Raw genomic sequence first — 23,986 nt, 5'->3', positions numbered from 1 at the left:
ACGTGCCATGATGTGAAATCAATCTCAACTTTTGTCATGGCAATGATGCACTATTTTACACGTATAATATTCAATATGTTGTTTATAAGAATACATTTAATAGAAAAAAATCACTCATGTCTAATTTGGCACAACTTTAAAGCCTGGCACCCCAGATGACTGCCTAGTTTGCGTCTATGGCATCACACTGGCTCTAAAAGAGTCCTGGTCAACAGTAGTGGCAGCTGGGAAACGTGCCAGGCCTTTTAAAAATTGCCTGAGCATTTTAAAAGGCAGGGACAGGCGCATGGGCAGCGGATAGAACCCCCTGGCAGGAGGCTAGTCCCTGGGCTACACTCATCCCAACTCCCCCACTCAGAGAAGCCTCAACCCTCCCCCAGGCCAGAGGAGCCCCGCACATGCTGCAGGCCTCGGTGCCAGGAGACCTGTGTCAGTCTCTCTCACACAGCGCCCCGGGCCAGCCGCAGCTGTGCCTCCGCTCCCCAGGCCTAAGCTGCTATGGGGGGGAGCAGCTCGAGGAGCCCCATGCAGGTTTGGGGGCAGCCTCGTGGCAAGTGCCACTGGCTTTGGGTGGGGGAGGCTGCCGGCTCCGAAAAGGGGCGAGGCTCGGGCAGCCAGCCCCTCAGCACGGCCCAGGCCTGTGCCCCACCCCCCGCTGGCCCTCCGAGCCGGCCAGAGGGGGCGGCGCGGGGCTCCAGCCACTGCTGCAGTAGCAGGGACCGGGAGCTCCGGGGCAACGGCCCTTCCTGCCCCCGTCAGCGGGCCTGGAAGGGGAAGGCGCGGGCCTGGGGTCCGCTGCTGGGACGGGGCCCCTGGCTCGGGCCTGGGGCAAGTGCTGGGCTGGGCCAGGCTGAGCCAGGGGCCGGGCGCACCGCGATGGCTCCGCGCGGGCAGGGGCTGTCCCCGGCGCGCCTTGTCAGGGCACGGCCGGGTTCCGCTAGGGGGCGCTGGCCGCCGCCCCCACCCCAGGGCTGGGCCTCTGCTGCGGGGAAGAGCCGCGGCCGGGCCGCGCATGCGCCGTGCGCGGAGCCAGGCGGCAGCGGCGATGGCTCCGCAGTGACGGTTGGCTCTAACGGTTGCTATTGACATTGCGGCGCGCAGCGGATCCTGCCGAGCGCCCAGCGGGGGAAGCTCTCGGACCCGCGCAAGAGGCCGCAGAAGCGGCGCGGTGATGCGGCAGTGCTGAGGCCCGGTGCATCCGCCCCCTCCCCCGCTGCCGGATCGGGAGCCGCGGCCCGGGCCGCCACCGCCGCCCTACGCTGGGCTCGCGGTCCCGCCCCGCCCCGCGCCCCCATGCGGGGCCCCTGCTAAGCCGCCGGCGGGACGGGCGAGGGCGTGTGGCCGAGAGGAGCAGGCCCGGCGGGCGGGCGGCCCGGCATGGCCCGCAGCCTGGAGTAGCGCAGCCGCCGGGCCCGCTGCAGGCGGAGGAGGAGCCTCGCGGCCGCCGGACGAGCCAGGCCCCGGCCCCGTGACACTGCCGGAGAGGGCCGGGCGGGCCCTGAGGGGCGACGAGCGAGCCCGGCGCAGCGCGGCCCTTCGCCCCGCCCAGCCCCCGCCGGGCAGCGCCGCGGCCTCCGCGCCCCGCTCGGGCCGCCGCGCGGCTCCAGGGGTCCCGCAGCCCCGCGGACTTTCGGCCGGCGCGGATTCGCCGCCGCCCTTTCTTCTCACCCCGGAGCCGTGGGCGTCGGAGCGGCTGCGATGAACCCGGTGAATGCCACTGCTCTCTACGTGTCAGCGAGCCGCCTGGTGCTCAACTACGACCCCGGCGACCCCCAGGCCTTCTCCGAGGTCACCAAGCTCCTGCCTTACTTCCGACAGTCCCTCTCCTGCTGTGTTTGCGGTGAGGAGCTTTCTATTGTTCGCTGCACAATGAATTCGGGGCCTTGTGTACCCTGGGGAGCCCACAGCGCTGAAGCCGCCTTGCTTTTACACCCACTTAAATGGGAAATGGTCCCGCAAATCTTACCGTTGTTTAACCCCTTTTCCGGAGAGTGGGGCACATCGCTAAGATGTGACACCTGTAGAAGTCTGTATAGCTTCCAATGAAGTTAGACTTTTTTTTTTTCTCCGCCCCCCCTTGCCTATTTTCCAACAACTCCAAAATTGTTCACCTTGTGCCTGCATAAATTGGAGAAATGTAGAAAACATAACAAGAATGAGCATGCTGGGAACAAAACTTGTCTAATTTTTGAGATCTTATAAAATACCCAATAAAGGATTGCCCCCGAAAGTTTCCAAATCAGGTGGAAAACATTCAGATATAGAAACCTTGCTGAGTCAAAAAATTTTAAGTTCAGCTTTTTGCAAAAAAACCCAGAGCGCTATATATATATATATAGTATCTTGTAATGGTTGTGCCCTGTGACAGAGAAGCTGAATTAGAACCAAAATGTTTTGACATCAGGCATTGGAACCAAAACATTTAACACGTGGGTGTGCTGTATCTCCCTGCCTACTTGACTTGCAAAACAGTAGATGTGGTAGTGCAGTTCATGCCTTGGTGAGGTGCACTGAATGAGGGGATAGGATGCTGATGGCGATCTTGTGTAGCTGTATTGGGGGCATGCACGAAATGTGGTAGGTTTGTATTGCTAGCTGGGAATGGAGAATACAGTTCTCTGCTGCCTTAAAAAAATAGCTTCTCTCAACTATCTTAAAAGGTTTTTGGAGAACATGCAGTACTGGTATAAAAAAACATTGGGATGCATAAGGACAATAATACAGAAAGAATGCTATAAAATCAAAGGTATACTCAGAAATACTCTAGTCACTTATGGTCAATCTACCTCATATAGGATACAGCTGAAAAAGACTCTATGGTATATGATAATTATTAGAAATAGTGGGAAATTTTCCACCGACAAAACAGGAAAAATAATTGGGACAGTTTTCTTAGAAACGGAATAAGAGGGATGTGACAAAAGGTATACTAAATGGTGTAAAAGAAGGCAGACCAGGAACTTTTATTCCTCTTTTCTCATAACCGAAGAGCAAAGGGAATGTCAATTAATTTGAAACAGCAAGCTTAAAGTGACAATTTTTTTCACATAACAAATAATTACCCCATAGAGCTCAGTGCCATAAGATATAATTGGGGCCAAGAGCTTAACTGGATTTAAAAAAAGAATTCGACATTTATATGGATAACAGAAATATAGCATTACAACAGTAAGGGTTAAAATAGAAGAAAAACACAGGTTTTAGCCTCTCTAGTTGGGCACTGTCTGGTCCAGCAATGTCCCTGGTCCAGCATGATTTTAGTTATCTGGTTGTCCACTTATGGGTATGGCCAAGTTTCCCCATGGTCCCATAAAGTTTGTTTGCAACTACCAGTCCTAGCTCTCAGTGTTCAGTGCTGTTATTTAGCTTTAATTTAACCGTAAATGTCTTCTAAGAGCTCAGTAAGCTGTGGAAGTATTGGTAATGCTGCTAGACAATATTGACCTCCTGTGGTTCGGCAAATTCTCTGGTTTGGAACTGGTCAGGTCCCAAGGTGCTGGACTATTTGGAATCCCTCCTGCTTTTGAACAGAAATCTAATTACAGTAAACTTCCGATAGTCCGGCACCTTTAGGACCCAGGGGGTACTGGAATATCAAATATGTTGGACTATCGGAAGGGGGGGGGCTATGAGGGGTCTGGGGTGGAGTGGGGAGGATGCGCCCCTTGGTGCTGCAGGACCAACCCGGCAGCGCCCCAGCTGCTCTGCTCCAGGTATCCCCGATTCAGCCGCTGTATCGGGGAAGCCAGGGGCAGAGCAGCTCCAATTGTCCTGCTGCCTGGAGCACTTCCAGGTTTCAGATGGTGCCAGACCATCAGGAGTGCCTGACCATTGAATGCCGGACCACTGGAGTTTTACTGTACATTGTTGCCATTTCCTTTACTTAAAAAAAGATCTTTTGCTTAATACCCTCTGTCTCTTAACTACTATCCCATCTTCTTCCTCCCCCTTCAAGACCAAGCTGCTTCATTTCTTTTTGTTGCCTTGACTTTCTGTTAACTTTCTCCATGGTCTTCTGTGGTCTTGTTTTCATGCTTCCTGTTCCATTGAGATTGCTCTTTCCTGGATAATCTGTGGGGAAGTTCAAGAGCTGTCTTTTCTTTTCCATATTTTTCCTCCTTGCTTTCTCTCTCTTTCACTGTGGTAAATCACTCCACCTATCTATTTGCTTTCCTCCATGGTTATTTTACCTTATAGACTGCTCCTTCTGTGTTTTGCTTGGCAGTTCCACCTCCTTCTTCCCCCTTGGGATTTTCACAGGCTTCTTCCCTGGGCTCCCTCTTCGTTTACAGCTCTTCCTTGGATTAATTTGTCTACTCTCTTGCCTTAATATACCTTATCCGTAATTATAGCTTCCAAATCTTTCTATCCTGACTTCTCCCACTTCAGTCTCACTATTATTATTTGTCCTACAGTAGTGCAACTCCCCCCCACATTTTGCTCAGTGTTCACATTGTAAGAGGAAGTCCTTGCCACAGAGAAACTATAATAGGCTCACCTTGATTCCATAGACCTTTCAGCATGTGAATAGTCCCATTGAATAGGAAAGTTTACCATGTACATACATTGTGTAACTCATCAATTTAAACTCAATATGACAAAAAGCAGACTTGCCATCCCTTTTTCTCAACTACTATTCAAGTCTTCATTCCCTCCTCTACTTTCCTATGGCAGAAAATGTGTGATCTGTTTCTTTGGCCCTCCAACTTTGGTTTAATTTTCTCATTTACTCCTTGTATCTAGTGTGTTGCTAAAATCTGCTGCTCCTGTACAGTATACCCAAAATCCATGTGTTCCTTTCTATCCCTACTATCATAGCCATTGTCCTTGCCTTAAAGAAAATCTAAAAATGATTAAACAAAACAAAACTGGATTTGATCTGTTTTTGATTGTTCCTCAATCCTTCATTTAACTATCAAAGAAAAATGATCCTCTGTGTTTCATTTTTTTTTAAATGTAGCTATTAAAATAAGAAATCAGTATGATTCATATGTGATCTCCCTCTCTGTTTTCTGGAGTCCGTGTCTGTCTGTTTCCTTATCTCCAGTCTTTCTGTCTATTTGTTGATTTTAGACTATGATTCTGTTCATTTAAGTGGGGCTTTAGGTGGATACAATGTCCCCTTCCATAGAATGTGTTGCCAGATTAGGGCCTTAGTAATAAAGTAATCAGCATCAGGATTTATTTTACAGTGTTGGTGAGGTAGTGTGCAATTCGGATGCAGCAAATAAAATAAAGAACAGTATATTGTATAGTCTAGTTTTAAAAGTTCCAAGTGATAGGATTTCTCACACTTACATTGGGAGATTATTCTATAGCTTAATACATCTCACCATTGGAAACTTTACTTGAAGTGTGATTTAAATTTCAGCTTTTAAAATGCTTAATTATTCTGTTGATACCACCCTAAAGATATCTCATGTAGGTCTAGGCTTTTTTGAAACAGAATCTGTAAAAGGGCAAGCATATAAAGTGACTGAAATCCATTTGGAATCATGGTAATGCCTTAAAACAGAAACATCTTTTTTTCCTCACATTCTCTTTATAATACTTTTATGAGGATGAGGGAGGAAAAATTATTCTTAACCTCTGATGATAGGACAAGAAGCAATGGGCTTAAATTGCAGCAAGGGAGGTTTAGGTTGGACATTAGGAAAATCTTCCTAAATGTCAGGTTGGTTAAACACTGGAATAAATTGCCTGGGGAGATTGTGGGATCTCCATCATTGAAGATATCTAAGAGTAGGTTAGTCAGGCATGTATCAGGTATGATCTAGATCAGAGCTACTCAACATGTGGCCTTGCCACCTGTGGTGTGGTTTGGGCTTATGCTGCAGTTTGAGTTGATATGTATTTTAGTAGTTAAATTCCTGGACTGTTGTGAAGCCAAAACAAAAAAGTAGTCAATATAATGGTCTTCTGTTGATATGTGTTTTAGTAGCTAAATTCCTGGCTCATTAAAATTGCTGTCATATGGGTGGAAATCAGGTAAATATTGCATTTTTATTAATATCAGCAGAACGGACTTAAATGGAGCCTGCGTGTTGTAGAGTCTTGCCTTAATCTGTGTATTCATGCCCATCAGTGTGAAAGAAGCTATTCGCATGCATATGAAACCACATTTAAGTTGTGACCCTCAGCATGTGCTGTGAGTATCATTGTGGCCCCAGGGGCTTCCAAAATTTGAGTAGCCCTGATCTAGATAGTGCTTAGTCCTGCTGCGAGGGCAGGGGACTGGACTTGATGACATTCTAGTTCTATTATTCTATGATTCTATACTTTTAACAAAGTGTTAGGGCTTATCCACACTGTGCTGCAGACTGGTCCATGGGGATGTGAATTGCAGGGCACTTTAAATCACCCTGTGTAAACCAGTCTTGGCAGAAATTTTTAGAGCCACATAGTTGTGCTATGATACTTGAAACTAGGGCCAGTGTTAGTTTTATTTATCAAAGGGGTAGCCGTGTTAGTCTGAATCTGCAAAAGCGGCGAGGAGTCCTGTGGCACCTTATAGACTAACTGAAATGTTGGAGCATAAGCTTTCATGGGCAAAGACCCACTTCGTCAGATGCATGTAGTGGAAATTCCCAGACGCAGGTATAAATATGCAGGCCAGAATCAGGCTAGAGATGATGAGGTGGATCCAATCAGGGATCTATCAATTTAGCCAATCAGGAATCAATTTAGCCAATCAGGGAGGCATATTTATACCTGCCTCTGGGAATTTCCACTACATGCATCTGACGAAGTGGGTCTTTGCCCACGAAAGCTTATGCTCCTACACTTCGGTTAGTCTGTAAGGTGCCACAGGACTCTTCGCCGCTTTGGCCCTAGTTTGTTACACCAGTGCAAATTTTTCTGTATTGATTAATTTAAACCAGTGCAAACCCCTAATTAAGATACACTGAACCAGCGTAGTTATTAGAGCAGGGGTTCTCAAAACTTCATTTCACTGTGGCCCTCTTCTGACGACAAAAATTACTATATGACCCTATGGTGGGAGACTGCAGCCTGAGTCTGCACAAGCCCTCTCATCCTGGGCAGGGAGAGAAAGCCTTGCCGCCATAGGTGGGTGTGCGGGGCTGTAATATGAGCTCTGCCACTCAGGGCTGAGGCCCTCAGAGTTTAGTCCTAGGCCCCAGCCAGCTTAATGCCAGCTCTGGTGACTCACCTTGGGATTCTGACCCATCGTTTGAGAATAGCAGTATTAGAGTAGACTGCATCAGTGTAGGGTCTCTATAGTGTGGATTTGCTGTAGTTGTAATTACACTGATAAAGTTACATAGATGCACATCTGGAATATAGACATGACCATGCAGCAGCGGTTCTCAACTTGGTTACCATAGTGGGCTGTATTTGTAGGCCACATTCAATACTACTTATATGGTCCTGAGGATGTCACATAGGCTGCAGTTCTGTTCTGAACTGATTGGACTGTAATCAGGGTGAAAACCACGGCCATACAATAGTATTTACTTTTACAGTGTGTGTGATGATTTTATAGACAAATGCAAGATGATTCTTCTCCAAAGAGTTTATAATCTGCAAACAGACTAATCCTGGATTTGTATGAAGCTTTGGTGCTTTTTTAGGTGTTTTGGGGACATGAGTTCTCAGGTATTGTTGCTTTTAAATTATAGTCTGTTTAATATTACAATTCATTCTAAAAACAAAGTTTTGTAAATGTTTATGCAACATATTCTTCCACTATGGAAAAAGTATGGAAATGTGAAAGGAAAGGTTATAAGTATTTTTTCTACTGCTTTAATATGTATTTTGCTACTATATTTTTCCAACTTTTTTTTAAAGATTTCCTAAACAATTTGGACCCTTTCAGGGCTTGTTCAGAAGTTCAGTTGACTTTTCAGTATCAGCTTGTCACTAGCAGACAATTGACAGCTCTTACTCTCATTAAAAACTAAATTTGGAAAACTGGAACTTTAAAATGTTTATACTAGAAAGTGAGTCAGCACGGCCACAAACTACCACAGAAATAAACTTAAGAAACAACAATGGTCCTGTAGCACCTTAGAGACTAACCAAAAATATATAGATAGTATCATGAGCTTTTTGTGGGCACCACCCATTTCTTCAGATGTACCCACGAAAGCTCATGATACTATCCATATATTTTTTGGTTTAATCTCTAAGGTGCTACAGGACCACTGCTGTTTTTTAAGTTTTTGTAGTTATAGACTAACACGGCTGACTCTCTGATACTTTTACCACAGAAATATTAGCTTAGCACTTTGCAGGGAGAGTATATTCCAAAGGTGAACTGTAAAAGATTTTTTAAAAGAGCTGGGCATATCCTTTTTACTTTAGGCTATATGAAGAATGCCCAAAATGTTGGTGGTTTATTTTATAGATGTTTTCTGCTTTTTTAAAAACCTTATAAATAACAGGAATGTCAGGTTTGGCTTTCCCTGGTTTTGCTAGATACCTCAGGAATGTTTAGGTTTTGGACACTTAGCTACTATGTTGTGTAGCTGTTTGATATCGCTATGTTTTAGAAATACCTAGAAAAAATGTCACTTTAGTATTTGTCTAAAGTATTTGTGGAGATCATATAGCGGGAAAAGTAATTTTCATGCAGTGTTTGTCTAAGTCATTGGCTCCAAATTACTGTATCCTTTGTAGGAGTCTGATTCGTCTTGCTTACCCCAAGTTTCACTTCCCTTAAATAATAGTTATAAAATAAGACATAAAAATACAAAAGTGTCACAGCACACTTACTGAAACATTGCTAACTTATTTCTACCATATAATTATAAAATAAATCTGTTAAATGTAAGTGCAATATTTATATTCTAAGTCAGTGGTTCTCAGAGTGTGGTCCGTGGACCATTAGTGGTGCACAACATTTTGCACACGGGCCACAGGCTTGCCCAGACCCTGCAGCATGGAGCCTGTGCTGGCACTCTAGCCCTGCCTCTCCCAAGGTTGGAACACCAGCTTCCTGCTGTGGGAGGAGGGGAGGCCTTGTGGGCCAATCCGGGATGCAGGGGGAATGAAGCAGCTCAGTGTTGGCTAGGGCAGCAATTCCCAACTGCTTGTCCATGAACCCCTGCTTACTGGGCCGCAGCATGCTGCCAGGCCACTCCCCCAGCTGCTAATGAGCCCCACCCTCTGGGGTTCCCATGCAGCAGCAGGGTGAGTGGCCCAGCAGGCAATGGGATGTGCTGCGGCTGGAGCCGGCACAGCCTCACTGTGGCCCTGGTTCTAGCTCCGATGGCCCAGCTGGCGGGGCCACGTGATAGGCAGCTGCAATGCTCACCCAGGGCCAAGTGCTGCGTGGAGCCCAGCACTCATCAGGGCTCATCTTCTGTAGCAGCTGGGCTCCACATGATGCTTGGCCCCAGCTGAGTGCCATGGCAGCCAAGCTCCATGCAGTGCTTGGCCCCAGCTGAGTGCCATGGCAGCCAAGCTCCATGCAGTGCTTGGCCCCAGCTGAGCATCGCAGCAGCCGGGCTCCACGCAGTGATTGGCTTCAGCTGAGTGCTGCAGCTGCACTCAGCAGGGGCCCAGCAACCTCAATAGTCAGCTGGGACCAAGTGCCATTTGGAGTGTGGCTACTGTGGTGCTCAGCAGGGGCCCAGCACACTGCACTCAGCTGGCGGTTGGGAGGCAGCAGCAGGGCTAGGTGAGGAGTCGGGGTTAATTCTAGGAGGTTCAGGGGGAGGCTGACACTGAGGGGCACTGTGACATCCAGGAAGGGGAGCGGGCATGGGTGGACTCTGGGGATGGAGTTGGGAGGCAGGGCGGAGACTGGGGGCTGGAACAGGGGGACATGAGGGGATTGGGTGCAGTGGGGCTCTGGAAGCAGGAACCTGGCACTAGGGAACTCTGAGGGCGAGAGGCTGGCATCGGGGGCGGGGTTGGGTGCAAGGGTCTTGGGTCAGTGCCTGGCACTGGCAGAGTAGTGGAGGGTTGAGGGGCTCTAGGGGTTAGGACTAGCTCTAGGGGCTGGGGCTTTTTATACCACAGACCGGCAATCCCATTCACAAACTTTTGGCAGACTGGCAACATTTTATTTGCATATCTGAATATTCATTATTTACATAATGAATATGAAAGTAAAATGTTCCTGGTCCGCCAAAAGTTTGTGAATGGGTTTGCCGCTCCTCGGTATAAAACAAGTTGGGAACCACTGGGCTAGGGGAGTGGCAGTGCAGGAAACCACTTGCCTGGAGGTTTTCCCCATTGCTCCCATTGGCCAGAATTATGACCAATGGGAGCAGCAGGAGGAACAGAGCTAGGTAAGCACCCCCCATGACTCTCATGCCTCTAGACCCTGTGCCCCACTCCTGCACCCTCCCTCCTGCCCAGACACCACACCCTGTTCCTGCACCCTACTTTCCTCCCACTCCCCCAACCCATTCCTGCACCCTACCAACTGATTTAGGTGTATAGCAGTCGTTCTCAAAGTGCGGTCCACAGACCTCTAGTGACCCTTGACTACCTTGCAGGTGAGCCCTGGGCTCAGGGCCTGACCCCCCCTGGCAGCAGGAAGCCTGTGTTAGTGCTCCAGGCCTGAGGCCCCCCACAAGATTAGAGTGCTAGTGCTGACTTCCCGCTTCTGGGGCAGGAGAAGGGGGCGGTGGTGAGCCTTGTGGGCCAGATCCAGCTTGCAAGGAAAGGAAGTGGTTCCGTGTGCTGCTGTTTATCTCCCTGCCCCCTCCCCCCTCAATGGCTGGGGCAACAGCAGTGAAGGAAACAGCTTGTCTGGAGGCTTTTCCTGCTGCTCCTATTGGCCAGAATCATGGCTAATGGAAGCAGTGGTGCCTGGGAGTGGCGGAGCCCGTTAAGTCCCTCTCATCCCCCTCATGCCCAGACCCCGCACTCCCATTGCCTTCATGCACTGTTCTCTTGCCGAGATCTCACATCCCCACCCCACTCCTGCGCCCTCCCTCCCTCGAGGACCCCCTCAGCTCTTTCCTGCACCCAACCTTTTGGCCACTTCTGCACCCAACCTCCCCACCAGACCCCCACCCTTAGCCTGCTTCTGCACCCACCTTCCACCCAGACCCCCACCCTTGCACCCATTTTGTCATCATGGGTGGTTGACTGGTGGTCCGTGGAAAGATCTGAATTGAACCATAAGTCAAAAAGTTTGAGAACCACTGGAGTGTAGTATATGGCGGGGTATAAACCTGTTGTACAAAAATTTAGTTTGTACTGACTTTGGTGTTTTTTATGTATGTTGTAAAACTAGGCAGATAGCTGGATGAGAAGAAGTGCCCCCTGGAAGATCTCTCTGTGCCTGTATCAGAGGCAGCAGTGTGGGACAGCAGGTGGCTCCCTGGAAGCCAGTGCACGAGAGGAGCTGACTTGTAAGCCAGTTCCCCATGTTCCCGCCTGCTGGCCCGGCCCACACTGCTGCCTCTGTATCAGAGGCAGCAGCATGGGGCGGCAAGCAGTTCCCAATGCATACCAGGAGCTTGTGTGTAACCATGAATGTGCACCCCAATCCCTTGCTTCATATCACTACTCAAACCCCTGAACTCCTGCCTCAGGTCACAACCCCCTTCTACTCCCTGCACTCCTCCTCCAGGTCAGAATCCTTTCTGCACCTCCCAGACCCTGCACTATGTTACAACCTTTCCTTCACCGAAACTCTCTCCCAGACTCCACATCCCCTCCTGCACTCCATTCATCTACCCCGAGCTCCCTTCTGCACCTAACCTCCATCCCAGACCCTGCAACTCCTCCATTAAGATCATGGAAGAGTGCTGCCTTTGATCACTTACCAAATTCTTGGAGTGGCCCCACCAGCAAAAATTATTGCCCATCTGTGGTTCAGAACCAGTTTTAACTGAACTGGTATAATTTTCTTGTGTAGTCCAGATCTGTGTGAAATTCAGCAAGCAACACTAAACAAGGCGTTTTCTCCGCTGTGAGGCCCAGGAACTGATTCTTCATTTCAAGGGTTGACTTTAGCTGCAGTTTCTGCAAAAGATCTTCTATGGGAAAGATTTCCTCTTAAAAAGAGGCTAAACCCTACAAAAGTCTAGTCAACATATTCATAAATTATCTGGTGAAAGGGGTAAACAGTGAAGTAGCAAAATTTGCAGGTGATATTAAACTGTTCAAGATAGTTAAGTCCCAAGCAGACTGTGAAGAGCTTCAGAAGGATCTCACAAAACTAGATGACGGGGCAATAAAATGGCAGATGGATTTTAATGTTGATAAATGCAAAGTAATGCATATTTGAAAACAAAATCCCAGTTATATGTGTAAAATGATGTGGACTAAATTAGCTGTTACCACTCGAGGGAGATCTTGGAGTTACTGTGGATAGTTCTTTAGAAACATCCACTCAATGTGCAACAGCAGTCAATAAATCAAACAGAATCTTGGGAATCATTAAGAAAAGGATAGAGAATAAGCCAGAGAATATCTTATTGCTTCTGTATAAATCCATGACATGCCCACATCTTGAATACTTTGTGCTGATGTGGTCACCTTATCCGTAAAAAGGTATCTTGGCACTAGAAAAGGTTCAGAAAAGGGCAACAGAAATGGTAAGGAGTATGGAACAGCTGCCATATGAGGAGACATGAAAAAGACTGGGCATTTTCATCTTGGAAAAGAAACAACTAAAGGGGGAAGAATATAATTGAGGTCTATAAAATCATTACTATTGAGAAAGTAAATAAGGAAGTGTTATTTACTTGTTCCTATAACACAAACTAGGGGGTCACCACATGAAATTAATAGGTAGCAGGTTTTAAAAAAAAAGGAAGTATTACTTCACATAATGCACAATCAGTCTATGGAACTCCTTGCCAGAGGATGTTGTGGAAGCCAGGATTTTAGCAGGGTTCAAAAAAGTGCTAGATAAATTAATGGAGAATAGGTCCAATATTAACCAAGATGGCTAGGAATGGTGTCTCTAGCTGCTGTTTGTCAGAAGTGGGGCATAGGTGAAGGGGTAGATCACCTGATTATTACATGTTCAGTTCATTCCCTGTGGAGTAATTGGCATTGAGAAGACAGGATATTGGGCTAGATAGCTTATTGCTCTGACCCAGTATATTTACATTTACACTAATGTTTGTTATTGTCAGCCATCCAACCTCTGCTAACTTCTTTGGTGAAAATTTAAATACTTTGGCCATTGCTGCATTTGATATCCTTGTCTTGCTGTCCTCATTTAGTATAAGGCCTACCCTGTCCCTGATTTTCCTCTTTCTTTGTATGTATTTAGTAAATCCTTTCTTTTTACCCTTTAATTCCCAGTCTATTTTAACTTCATTTTGTGTTGTGGCCTTTCTAATTTTATCCCTACATGCTTGTGGTGGTGTATTTTTTTTTATATTCATCTTTGCAAATTTACAATGCCCTCTTCTTGTATGAACTTTTTTTTTTAAGTTTCACGTAATCGAAAATCCGGTTAAGGTATGGGTGACCTGTTCCCATATTTTCTGTCTTTCCATTGCATTAGTAGAGTTTGCCCTTATTTATGTCTCTCCTGAACTTTTTTCTTTGACTTGCTTCCCAATTCTGAATTGGCTGAGTTTTGCCCACTTGAAGTCTGTTGTCTTTATTCTGCTGTTTTCTCTCCTATCATTCCTTAGAATCATGGACTTATCAACCAGGCTGCCTTCTTTCTTCAGCTTCTCAGCTATATCGTCCCTATTTGTCAGAATCAAATCCATTTGCTTTCTTCACCTTCTGTTGTAAATGGTTGTCACCAGTGTATTCCAAGAACTTGTTTGTAATCTGTGCCCTGATATATTATTTTTCTGATAGGTGTCTGGGTAGTTGAAGTCCCAAGTCACCACCAACTCCTGTGTTTTGGATTATTTTGTTATTTAAAAAAAATCTCATCAACCTCTTCTTCCATATTAGGTAGTCTATAGACCTTTACCATCACATCACCCTTGTTTGTTACCCCTCTTATCCTTACCTGGAGACTTTCAATGGGTTCCCCTCCCCCACTTCTATCTTAACTTCAGTGTAAGTGGATACATCTTCCATATATAAGGCAACATTTCCTTGGAACAACCTGGGTTGGTGTCTTCAGAGCTACTCAATGCCAACACTAACATGAGCCATCAGATACTAGGCTCTTTGGTACAAGAAAAAATCCCCTTGAATTGAAGAAGAGGGCTAGCTATATCTTATTCTTCTCAGAGCCAATTTGAAACCAGCCCCCAATCCTTCTCTTCTCCCCTCACTGTCACCATCATCAGAGGTGGAGATTGAGGACCAGACTCATGTTCTCCCAACCCAGAATTCTTCCTTACAGTGGTTACTATTACCATTCAGAGTTTTCTTATTACCAGGTGATGAGAAGACAAGGATATGGAGGAACTATTTTATTTATGATAAGCTCCCCGCCATGCCTTTACTCCTCAAAGCAAGGCAGTGACTGGGAACCCAGCATCCCCACTTGACAGTTTCAAGGCCTTCCAGGATCTTCTGGCCAAGGTAACTGAGACCCTCAGTGCTGAGCTGACAGAAGTGCAGGAAGAGAATCAAATTATTCTACATACTGTCATTCCCATAGCAAGGGAACCTAGCCATGTCAATAAATGAGGGTGTCCTTGCATAAATCAAGGACCCATGGTTCACCCAACTTCCATCCTTCCAGCATGGAAAGGGGAATATTGATCCTATCACGTGTTTCAGAAGTGGTTTAAATTGTGGGGGCTTTTTTCTGGAGGAAAAGCTACTGCACCAACATTCGGGAAATGAGCTAGGTCATCTTAGTACTAATACTAGCTATCCTAAAAAGTGGACTTGATTCAAATGGGTTGTCTAGCTGCCTTGTTTTAAATAAACAAGTAATGTGGTTTTGCATTGTTCCTTCAGTCAGCCAGCCCATGGTCTCCATCCCACAAATCTTTCTTGGTTTCATATCTGGCAGAGTGGGGGTGGGGGAACTCAGCTGATTTATGCAAGCTCCTTACAAGTGGTCTTTTGATCAGTTATTGATTTATCAAATATTTCTCCAGTGGCAGATGCCAGCAAATTATTTATTTGCTAGCCACCTGTGTAAGTATCTGCCAGCCATCAGCTCTTCATGCTGAAAAAATACCAAGTTAGGAAGAAATGCTTTCTCCATTCAGATTGATGATTCCTGTACTTCCTATTCACTGATATTTCTGATTGCAAAGGACCTGTTTTAAGTCAGCAGCAAAAGAGTTTTTTCTTCTCTAACCTCAGATTGTCCCTTACTTTTTTTAGCTAAATTCTTGAGATTTTGATTGGTTTAAGCCTCATATTTTAGGACATATTCTTATTCCTCCTGTGTGTATATTTTTAAAATGTCTGGGATTGTCTAATACCTTTTAAAAACTTATTGGGTATTGCCCTTATTACTGCCTGTAGTATTTTAATTTTGCTTGTTTTAGTTTGAAAGCTCACGTGAGCTACTTATTCTTGAGAACTAACAAAGAGGATAACATACACTCATCCATAGTAATCTTTAATTCTACTTCTCTGAATAGCTAAAACAGGACTCGTAGTGTCTTCGCTAATTGTGTGGAGAGAAGTTTGAAGTGGTGTGAATTATTCTGATATATTCGCTTATCCGTTTTTGAGGGGTTTTTCTATTTTGTCTTTTTAAGGTTGTTTAAGATAAAGAATAATACTCAATATGTTATTTTAGTTATGTATCTATAAAACATTCTGGGTGATATTGATATACTTTCCTGTTAATACATTGCTGTGTAGCTAGATGGAAGTGATAAATCCTTGCAATATTGTTCAGAATACTTAGTGGTGGTTGTTTATTAATGGTTTCATTTCACATGTGATATGCAAGATACATAGTTTTCCTAACATTATGATCACCTTTCTGTAATGCTGAAGGATTTGCCACAGATTTGTGTTCAAGTTGAAATATTAGTTTAAGCAAAAACTTAGCTTTCATCTGAAAAGAACTTTGGAAATGTAAAGAGATTATAACTTGATGCGCTATTATCTTTCTAAGTCTGTAGACAACCTGAAGGATAGCTGAGCACAAGCCCATTCACCTCAGTGGCTGTTAACTCTGAAATCCAAACATGAAAATTTTCATGTATCAGCTGTTAACTGTCTCTCTGCTGATTATTTTAGCAGAAACAGTCATCTATCCCATAACCCCAAACTGTTTTCATGCTCTGAGCTGGCAAAAGCATTTGTCCAGACACTAAAACTTTCAGCTTTCCCCCCAACTTTTGTGAGGCAGTTCATATTTTGTCTTGGCACATAAAATTCCTTTTCCATTTTCAATATCAAAATATATGTGCACTCTGTGCTGATTGTATTTTCAGATCTATTTTGTTAAATTTGCGGTTTCTCATCAGAATGATGAAGAATTAAGATCCAGTTTACACCAGAGTTCAGAGACCTTGATTGTAATATTTATATTTATAATGTCACTGACACAGTTTCATATGGTAGTAGATTAGGATAATGTTATCTAAATGAAATTACTACAAGGTGAATGCACAACTGTTTGAAAAACTGTTCTCAAAGTGTAGTTATCAGTGGTTTGCTGTCAAAATGAGAACACATATATAGTGGGGTCCTGCGTGGCCTGCCCTGAATCCAATACTATTCAGTATTTTCATTAATGATTTAAATAGTGGGGGGGGGGGGGGGAAGAGTACACACACAAAGTCTGCAGATGACAAGACGCTGTGTTAGGGTTTGAGGTGCAGTCCAGACTAGGGAAATAATAGTATAGCTGGTTAAACAATTAACCGATAAATGAAAGTGTTGTTGGTTAATGTTACCAACTGCACACAACCAACTCCCTTCCTCCATCCCCAGCTCTGCCAGTAAATTTTTTAGAGGGCTGGCCAGCAGTCCAGAGCAGTCCTGGCTCGCACTGGGTCCCGGGGGCTACTCCCTGTTGCAGCTCTGCATGAAAAGTAATTAGGACCTGGCAGGATGGCAGCCTGGCTCAGTCCTGGCTTGCACCAGGTCCTGGGAGCTACTCCCCCACTGCGGCTATGCGGTGATACTGCAGAGACGCAGCAGAGGTAGTTCCTGGGAGTGAGTGCAAGCTGGGATGCCTTCACACCAGCACCTCAACTACTTGCCAGACCAAGCTTGGAAATGAGTGCAGTGATCACCCTTGTTGATTAATTGTGTAGTCGAAAGAATTTTTGTTGACTACACAATTAACGAATTACATGCTTCTAACATCTGTAATCCAGACCAGAAAGGGATTGTGTCACCACTTGCCCTGAAAGTTGAGTGCACCACAATGCTTTGCTGCTGCAGCTTCCAATCTGAGACACACATGCCTGTAGACTGGTTGAGAGCATGAAAATCACACTCTGAGGGCTTGTCTCCATGGTAGACATGATAAATTGATCTCAGAGAGCATTTCTGTCGATGCTGGTACTCCACCAGGACGAGAAAAGTAGCTGGCATCAACAGCAAAGCAGCCCCCACAGTTCTTACCACTCGCAAGATGTCATGGTAAGTACGCCAACTTCACTTATGCTATTTGCATGGGTGAAGTAACGTAAATTAGATCAACAACGGGGGTTAAAATAGACAATACCTGAGTGTTGGAGTGCTAAATAGCCCTGGTTCAGCAGCTCTGGTCACAGGAGCCTGACTCAAACTGCACTTTGGTAACCCAGTCTTGGTTATTTCTTGCAGAATGACCTCAGCACACTTGCAGTCCCGAATTTTCCCAGAACCATGTGTTTGTAATATTCAGCCTTCTCTTCCACAGTCCAGAGAAATAAGGTTCTTCCTCAAATAGTTGTTCTATGGTTGCTTCACTCAAGGTGTGTTTGTGCCTTTGATTGGAGATTTCATATAGCACTCTCTGTTCAGCCTATGTCTGTATGTTGTTCAGTCTCCCACATTACCCTGTTGTTATATAACACTGCACAGGAGAATTACCATCAGTTCCTCAGCTTGAGACAGAGACTTAGCAGCTATCCATGTTGATCTTCCTTTAACTGTGACCCCATAGTTGAGCTTTTTATGATTCTTACTAGTTTTAAGTAGTAGTTGTGGTACTCATTGGCTCCTTTATCAGTAAAAATCACAAAGTAGTAGATATTAGTGGTAAAATACAACCACACTAATTTAGGGATGTAAAATGTTAACTGGGAAGCATTAGTCTTACCAATTAACCTGCTTTAACCATTAACTCTTGTGCTGGTCAACCGACCCCCATAATCTCCTGCCAGCCAGCTGTCTGGAGCAGCCCCAGTTGCACTGGCCAGTCAGCTGAACCCAACCCCCGCCCCGTCCCTTTAACTAGTTAATGGTTTATATGAAATACTTTAAAGTCATTTAAATGGTTAACTTTTTAAACAATAGTTATATCCCTACACTGATTACATCAAGCTGAGCTCCTTTATTGATCATCTCCCATCGGAACACGTAGAGTAGTTTCAGACAATCATTCCAGAAGGCCAGCTTCTTTCCATAATGTCTCTGTAGAACTCTCTTGACACTGTTGATACTAGCAGTTGTTCTGTGTGCATGCTAGTAATTATGTGTAGGTCCTCCTAGTGCCAGCTTTCAGGATTTCTGAGGCAGGTCCAGACTATGTTAGAGGACATAATGGCCATATTGGGTCACACAAAAGGTCCATCTAACCCAGTATCCTGTCTTCTAGCAGTAGCCAAAGCCAGATGGGCCCAAAGGGTGTGAACAGAATAGGTAATCATCCTGCCCAAGCCCATTCCCAGCCCTGACATACAGAGGGTAGGAAAACCATCCCTGTACATCCTGGCTAATAGTCATTGATGGACTTACCCTCCATTAATGTATATAGGTTTTGTTGTTTTTTTCTAATCCAATTAAAGTCTGGGCTTTCATAGCATCTTCTGGCAGGGTGTTCCACAGGTTAACTGGGTGTTTTGTGTGAAGAAATACTTAATTTGGTTTGTTTTAAACCTTCTGTCTATTAATTCTGTTTTGTGACCCCTGAAGTTCTTGTGTGATAGGAAGGAATAAATACATTTTCCTTATTTACTCTCTCCACACCAGTCATAATTTTATAGACCTCTATCATGTCCCCACTTAGTCATCTCTTTTCCAAGTTGAAAAGGCCCAGTCTTATTAATCTCTCCTCTAATGGCAGCCATTATATACCCTTAATAATTTTTGTTGACCTTTTTTGAACCTTTTCTGAGATCTCTCCCTCTATAAGTGTCTGTGTGTATTTATGAATATATATATATATATATATATTGAGATGAGGTGACCACATATTCACACAGTGTTCAAGATGTGGGTGTACCATGGATTTAGATAGAGGCAATATGATATTTTCTGTTATATTAATGATTCCCAACATTCTGTTTGCTTTTGTGACTGCTGTTGCACATTCAGTGGACATTTTCAGAGAACTATCCACAGTGAATCCAAGGTCTCTCTTTTGAGTGGTAACAACTTATTTAGACCCCATTATTTCCAAGGTATAGTTGGGATTCTGTTTTCAAATATGCATTACTTTGCATTCATCAACATTGAATTTCATCTGTCCACTCAGTTTTGTGAGATCCTTTTGAAGCTATTCGCAGACTGCTGTGGACTTTACTATCTTGAGTAATTTAATATCAAATTGCTCAAGATAATAAAGTCCACAGCAGATCAAAGGACCTTCTTTTTGATATATCCAAACAGTTTGCAAAGAGCACAGACAAGTCTGTGAACATAAAAAAGGACTCGAAAGCCACTCTATAGTCTCTGAGGATTTATACACCTACTGAAAAACAAAATTTAAAGTCCCAGAAAATACAGAGATCTTGCCCTGTTCAATGCTCTAGTTCCCAGAGATCTTATGAAGGCCAATGCAAAAGGCAGAGGTTTCATAGAGAAAAACATCTACAGACCAGCCTTTGGCCTCTGAGCAACAGTTTTGACTGGGTGGTCAAAATTCTGGGTTGCAAACTCCATCGTATTGACTGCAATGCTTTGTCTACCTTTCTCCATTTGGCTTGCACTTACAGCAAGCTTCAGAGTCTGTCACTATGGACAAGTGGGTTTTGGAGATTATCTCCACAGATACCCCCACTTTACTTCCCTTCTGCCTTCCAACCCCCTTCCCCGTCTCTTTTCAGGTACACTTCTCAAAAACACTTTCTCAAGAAATAGACTCCCTACTCTTGGGAGCTACAGTACCTGTTCCCATACAAAATAGCGGTAAGGGGTTTTATTCCAAGTATTTCCTGGCTCCAAAAAGAAATGGTGGGTGAAAGCCTCTCTTTGACTTAAGGCTACTGAATACCTTTATGAAGGCACAAAAATTCAAAATGTAATTCTTACAGCCGTAATTCTGCTACTGGGTTGGTTCTGAGCCTCAGCATGCATATTTTCATATAGCTCTCCACTCCTCCCACAGATGGTTTCTGTGTTTCAATCTAGCTCAGAATCACTTTCAATACAGGGTGCTCTCTGTTGGACCCATGTATATTTTCAAAACACGTATCAAGAATCTTGTATGAAACAACATGCAGAATTTTTGATGGCTACCACAGAACGTCATAAACAACTTTGAACTTTTTTACAGTTGAACATTCAACAATCCCCTTGCCTCCTGTACAAACACTGGAATTCATGGACACTTATCTCAGTTTGATAGCAGCGATAGTCTGCCTCCAAGTGCACAGATTTGTGGCCTTATCCAATGTAGTCAACCCAGTCCAGATCAGCTTACAGACCTTGGTAAGGAACTGTTTGCAATTGCTAGGCTATATGATAGCTGGAACTTTTGTTCTAGACCATGCAAGGTTATAAATATATTGCCTTCACAGCTGGGTCTGGGTCAAGGCAGTTTATTCTACAAACAGACCCAGTCTAAACCAGTGTTTCTCAACCAGAAGTATGTATAAAACTGGGGGCATGCAGGGGTATTCCAGGGTCTCATCTTGCTATTTGCCAAGCTTTACAGCCGGCTACATGAAAAGCACTAGCAAAATTGCTACAAGCTACAATTTCATACAGTGACTTATTTATGCTGCTCTTTATATTATACACTGAAATTTAAGTACAATGTTTATATTCTAATTTATTTTATAATTATATGGTAAAAATGAGTAAGTAAGCAAATGTTCAGTAATGGTGTGCAGTAGAAAATTTGGCTGCTTGTGGGATCATAAACACATTCCACCCTATTTTTACCGCTTTTTGTCTTTAACCAGAAACTTTCAACAAGTTTGTCTCCTATTTTCAGCTCAGCCCCTATGCAAAACTGTACATCTGTGATATACAAGGCAACTTTTTCCTTGCCTGTCCTTCTTGAGCAAGATGTTCCCTTCTGTAGCAACATTCCAGTTGTGTATTTTTCCATCAAGTCTGTGTGATGCCAGTTATATCGTAGTTGTAATTATAAGTATTGATAGTTCTTCCTATTTATTCCCCCTACTTCTTGCATTAGTATATGAACATAGAAATAGTGATTTGATTTCTACTCTGTTCCTTCTTGTTTCTCCTTTGACCTTATATCATTGCCCATGCTCCCTTCAAATTCTGACCTTTCATCCATTTCTCCATGTTTTTTACTTGCCTGTGAGCTTTTGTTTTCTCAGCTCGTTAACTGTAGCTTTCCTCCTCCTCTCCCTCCCCCCCACTAACTTAACCAGAGTATAACAAGGAGGTGGAAATAAAAGATTGTTGCAATACCAATATTTCCTTTCTTTCACTGTGAGTTGAGGAACTATATTAAGAACTTCACTCTTCTGCGGAAGAGTTTTCTATTTATTCCAGCATAACTGGATGACAATGTTGCAGCAGTTCTTTCTTCCCTAGTAGGGGGATGAATTCTGGTTGAATAGATGTTTTGTCATTTCATAAAAAGTTACTTTTAGGAACCATATTGCCTCGAAGAGATGAATGTTCAACTTTTTTTGACATTGTCTGATGGTGTAGGAATTTTTCAATTATGGTAATTTTGTGAAGGCATCCATGGGAACATTTGTCAGCTTTTGGTATTTCCAGTGGATATTGTTGCTATGTTTTCTGAAAGAGCTTGTGTGGAGCTCTAGCTTACAACACAAACATACAGTGTATTTATTTGCCATAGAAGATGATTTGTCTGTCTGATCAGTAATAACACTTTTGAAATCCAGAGGCCAGAGATGAACTTTGTAATACTTGAGGTTCATGAAGTGTTATTTGTGACTATCAGGCTGCAGACATATCAAAAGTAAATCAGAAGCTGTTGGTAAAAATGAGCTGTTGGTTTGACTGGTTGCATACTGTCATTGTACTATGTAACTCGATTGAGGAAGGACTTTTACTGAAAGCTGCCGATGTTCTGAACTTGGTCATTATGAGAGATTCATAGTTGGGAATGTAAAAGGTTAACTAGTTAATTGGTATGCCTCACCCCTAATGGATGAGGCTTATCGGTGCAATTAACTGGTAGAGGCTGGAGCTGCTCCAGCCCTGTGAGGGCCGCCACGTACAGGGGCTGCTTTGGTCAGCCCTTTCTGGCCTCACTCCTGGAAGGTGGCTTCACTGCTTCAGCAAAGCCTCCTTCTCAGGAGCAGGGCCGGCAGGGGCTGGGGCCCTGTTGCTGAGGAGGCTTTGCTGCGGGCTCAGTATAAAGCTAAGCCGTGTAACCATGTAACTACAAAGTTTTTAATCTTTAATTTTAGTGGTTACAGTTACTTTTTTAAACAACTTTTTACATCCCTAGTATACAGACTTGGTTATTAATTTATGTCTTTGTGTATATAGAAAACTATGCCCAGGATATATGAGCAACTTCAGCTGAAGCAGCTGGATATGGAGGGACACCTTCCAAATCAGTTGTTTACACAAAACCAACTTCAAATACTCATATTTTGTCCAGCTCGGGAAAAGACAATAATAGATTGTTAGAGTTAGTGGGAAGATATTGAAATATCCTGTGTTGACTCCCTTCCCCTACCCAAGCTCTGAATAACCAAGAATTATCATGCTGAGAGAGAGCATTAAAAAAAGAAACTTGAAACTTCAGTTATCATTTAGAAACTGAGAGACAGTCTTTAGGAGGGAAGCTCCCTGTGAACATAGGATCCCCCATATAACTAGGAGTATGCTAATAAACTGGTAAAAGGCAATAGGTAACAGGTACCTTGTATCTTCCAAGTACCAGAGCAGCTAGAAGACACTAAGGATGTGATAGTGTATCTGTTTACAAGGTTAATTGATGAGCCTGGGTTCATCAGTTAACGTGTGTGGTTACACACAGTTCTGTTCCCTGCACTTCTACCCCTGTATCAGAGGCAGCAGTGCGAGAGCAGGTGCGGGTTGTGTGCACTTGGAGCTGTCTTAAAAGCGGATCCCTGCACATACTGGCTCCTGCAGAGCTGCCTGTCCCCTTGTGTAACCACTGAAAATGTAGTTAAGCAACTGTGCAGCTTAATATTTTCAAATGTGTAGTATGTTAGAAAATGGTGACTGATATACAGGCAGTCCCCGAGTTACGCGGATCCGACTTACGAACGGGGCTTTTCTCGCCCCAGAACTCGCGGGAGGAGGGACCATCCAGACGTACAGTGGTCCCGCCACCGCATCCTCCGGGGCGAGAAAAGCTGCTCCGGGTGTCCCTGGTCTGTAGGGAGGATCCCCAGCAGACCAGGGAGACCCCGAGCAAAGCCTTGGAGGCGGCGGAGTCCCGCGCCTCTGCGGCTTTGCTCCAGAGCAAAGCCTTGGAGGCGCGGGACCCCACTGCCTCTGCGGCTTTGCTCGGGGTCTCCCTGGTCTGCTGGGGACCCCCCCCAGCAGACCAGGGAGACCCCGAGCAGACCAGGGACACCCGGAGCAAAGCCTTTTAGGCGCAGGACCCTGCCGCCTCTGCGGCTTTGCTCAGGGTGTCCCTGGTCTGCTGGGGACCCCTCCCAGCAGACCGGGGACCCCTCCCAGCAGACCAGGGACACCTGGAGCAAAGCCACAGAGGCGGCGGGGTCCCGCGCCTCCAAGGCTTTGCTCCGGAGCAAAGCCGCAGAGGCGCGGGACCCTGCCGCCCCCGCGGCTTTGCTCCGGGTCTCCCTGGTCTGCTGGGGGGCGCAGATAGTGTACCCCC

General features: G+C 44.9%; 1 protein-coding gene across 1 annotated transcript in view; it reads left to right on the top strand.

Moving 5' to 3' along the window:
• Positions 1-473: 473 nt before the first annotated feature.
• The window catches only part of MSL2 (MSL complex subunit 2), a 35,854-nt gene continuing 12,341 nt past the window's right edge, over positions 474-23,986 (top strand). Inside the window, exon 1 of the mRNA XM_075937378.1 lies at positions 474-1,840. Within this exon, the coding sequence (XP_075793493.1) occupies positions 1,699-1,840 (142 nt within the window). The 5' untranslated portion in view covers positions 474-1,698. The remainder of the gene's footprint in view (positions 1,841-23,986) is intronic.

The sequence above is a fragment of the Pelodiscus sinensis genome, chromosome 10 (genome assembly GCF_049634645.1).
Source record: "Pelodiscus sinensis isolate JC-2024 chromosome 10, ASM4963464v1, whole genome shotgun sequence".
Taxonomy (NCBI): Eukaryota; Metazoa; Chordata; order Testudines; family Trionychidae; genus Pelodiscus; species Pelodiscus sinensis.
The sequence above is the reverse complement of the archived record's forward strand: the minus strand, read 5'-3'. Positions and strand labels throughout refer to the sequence as shown.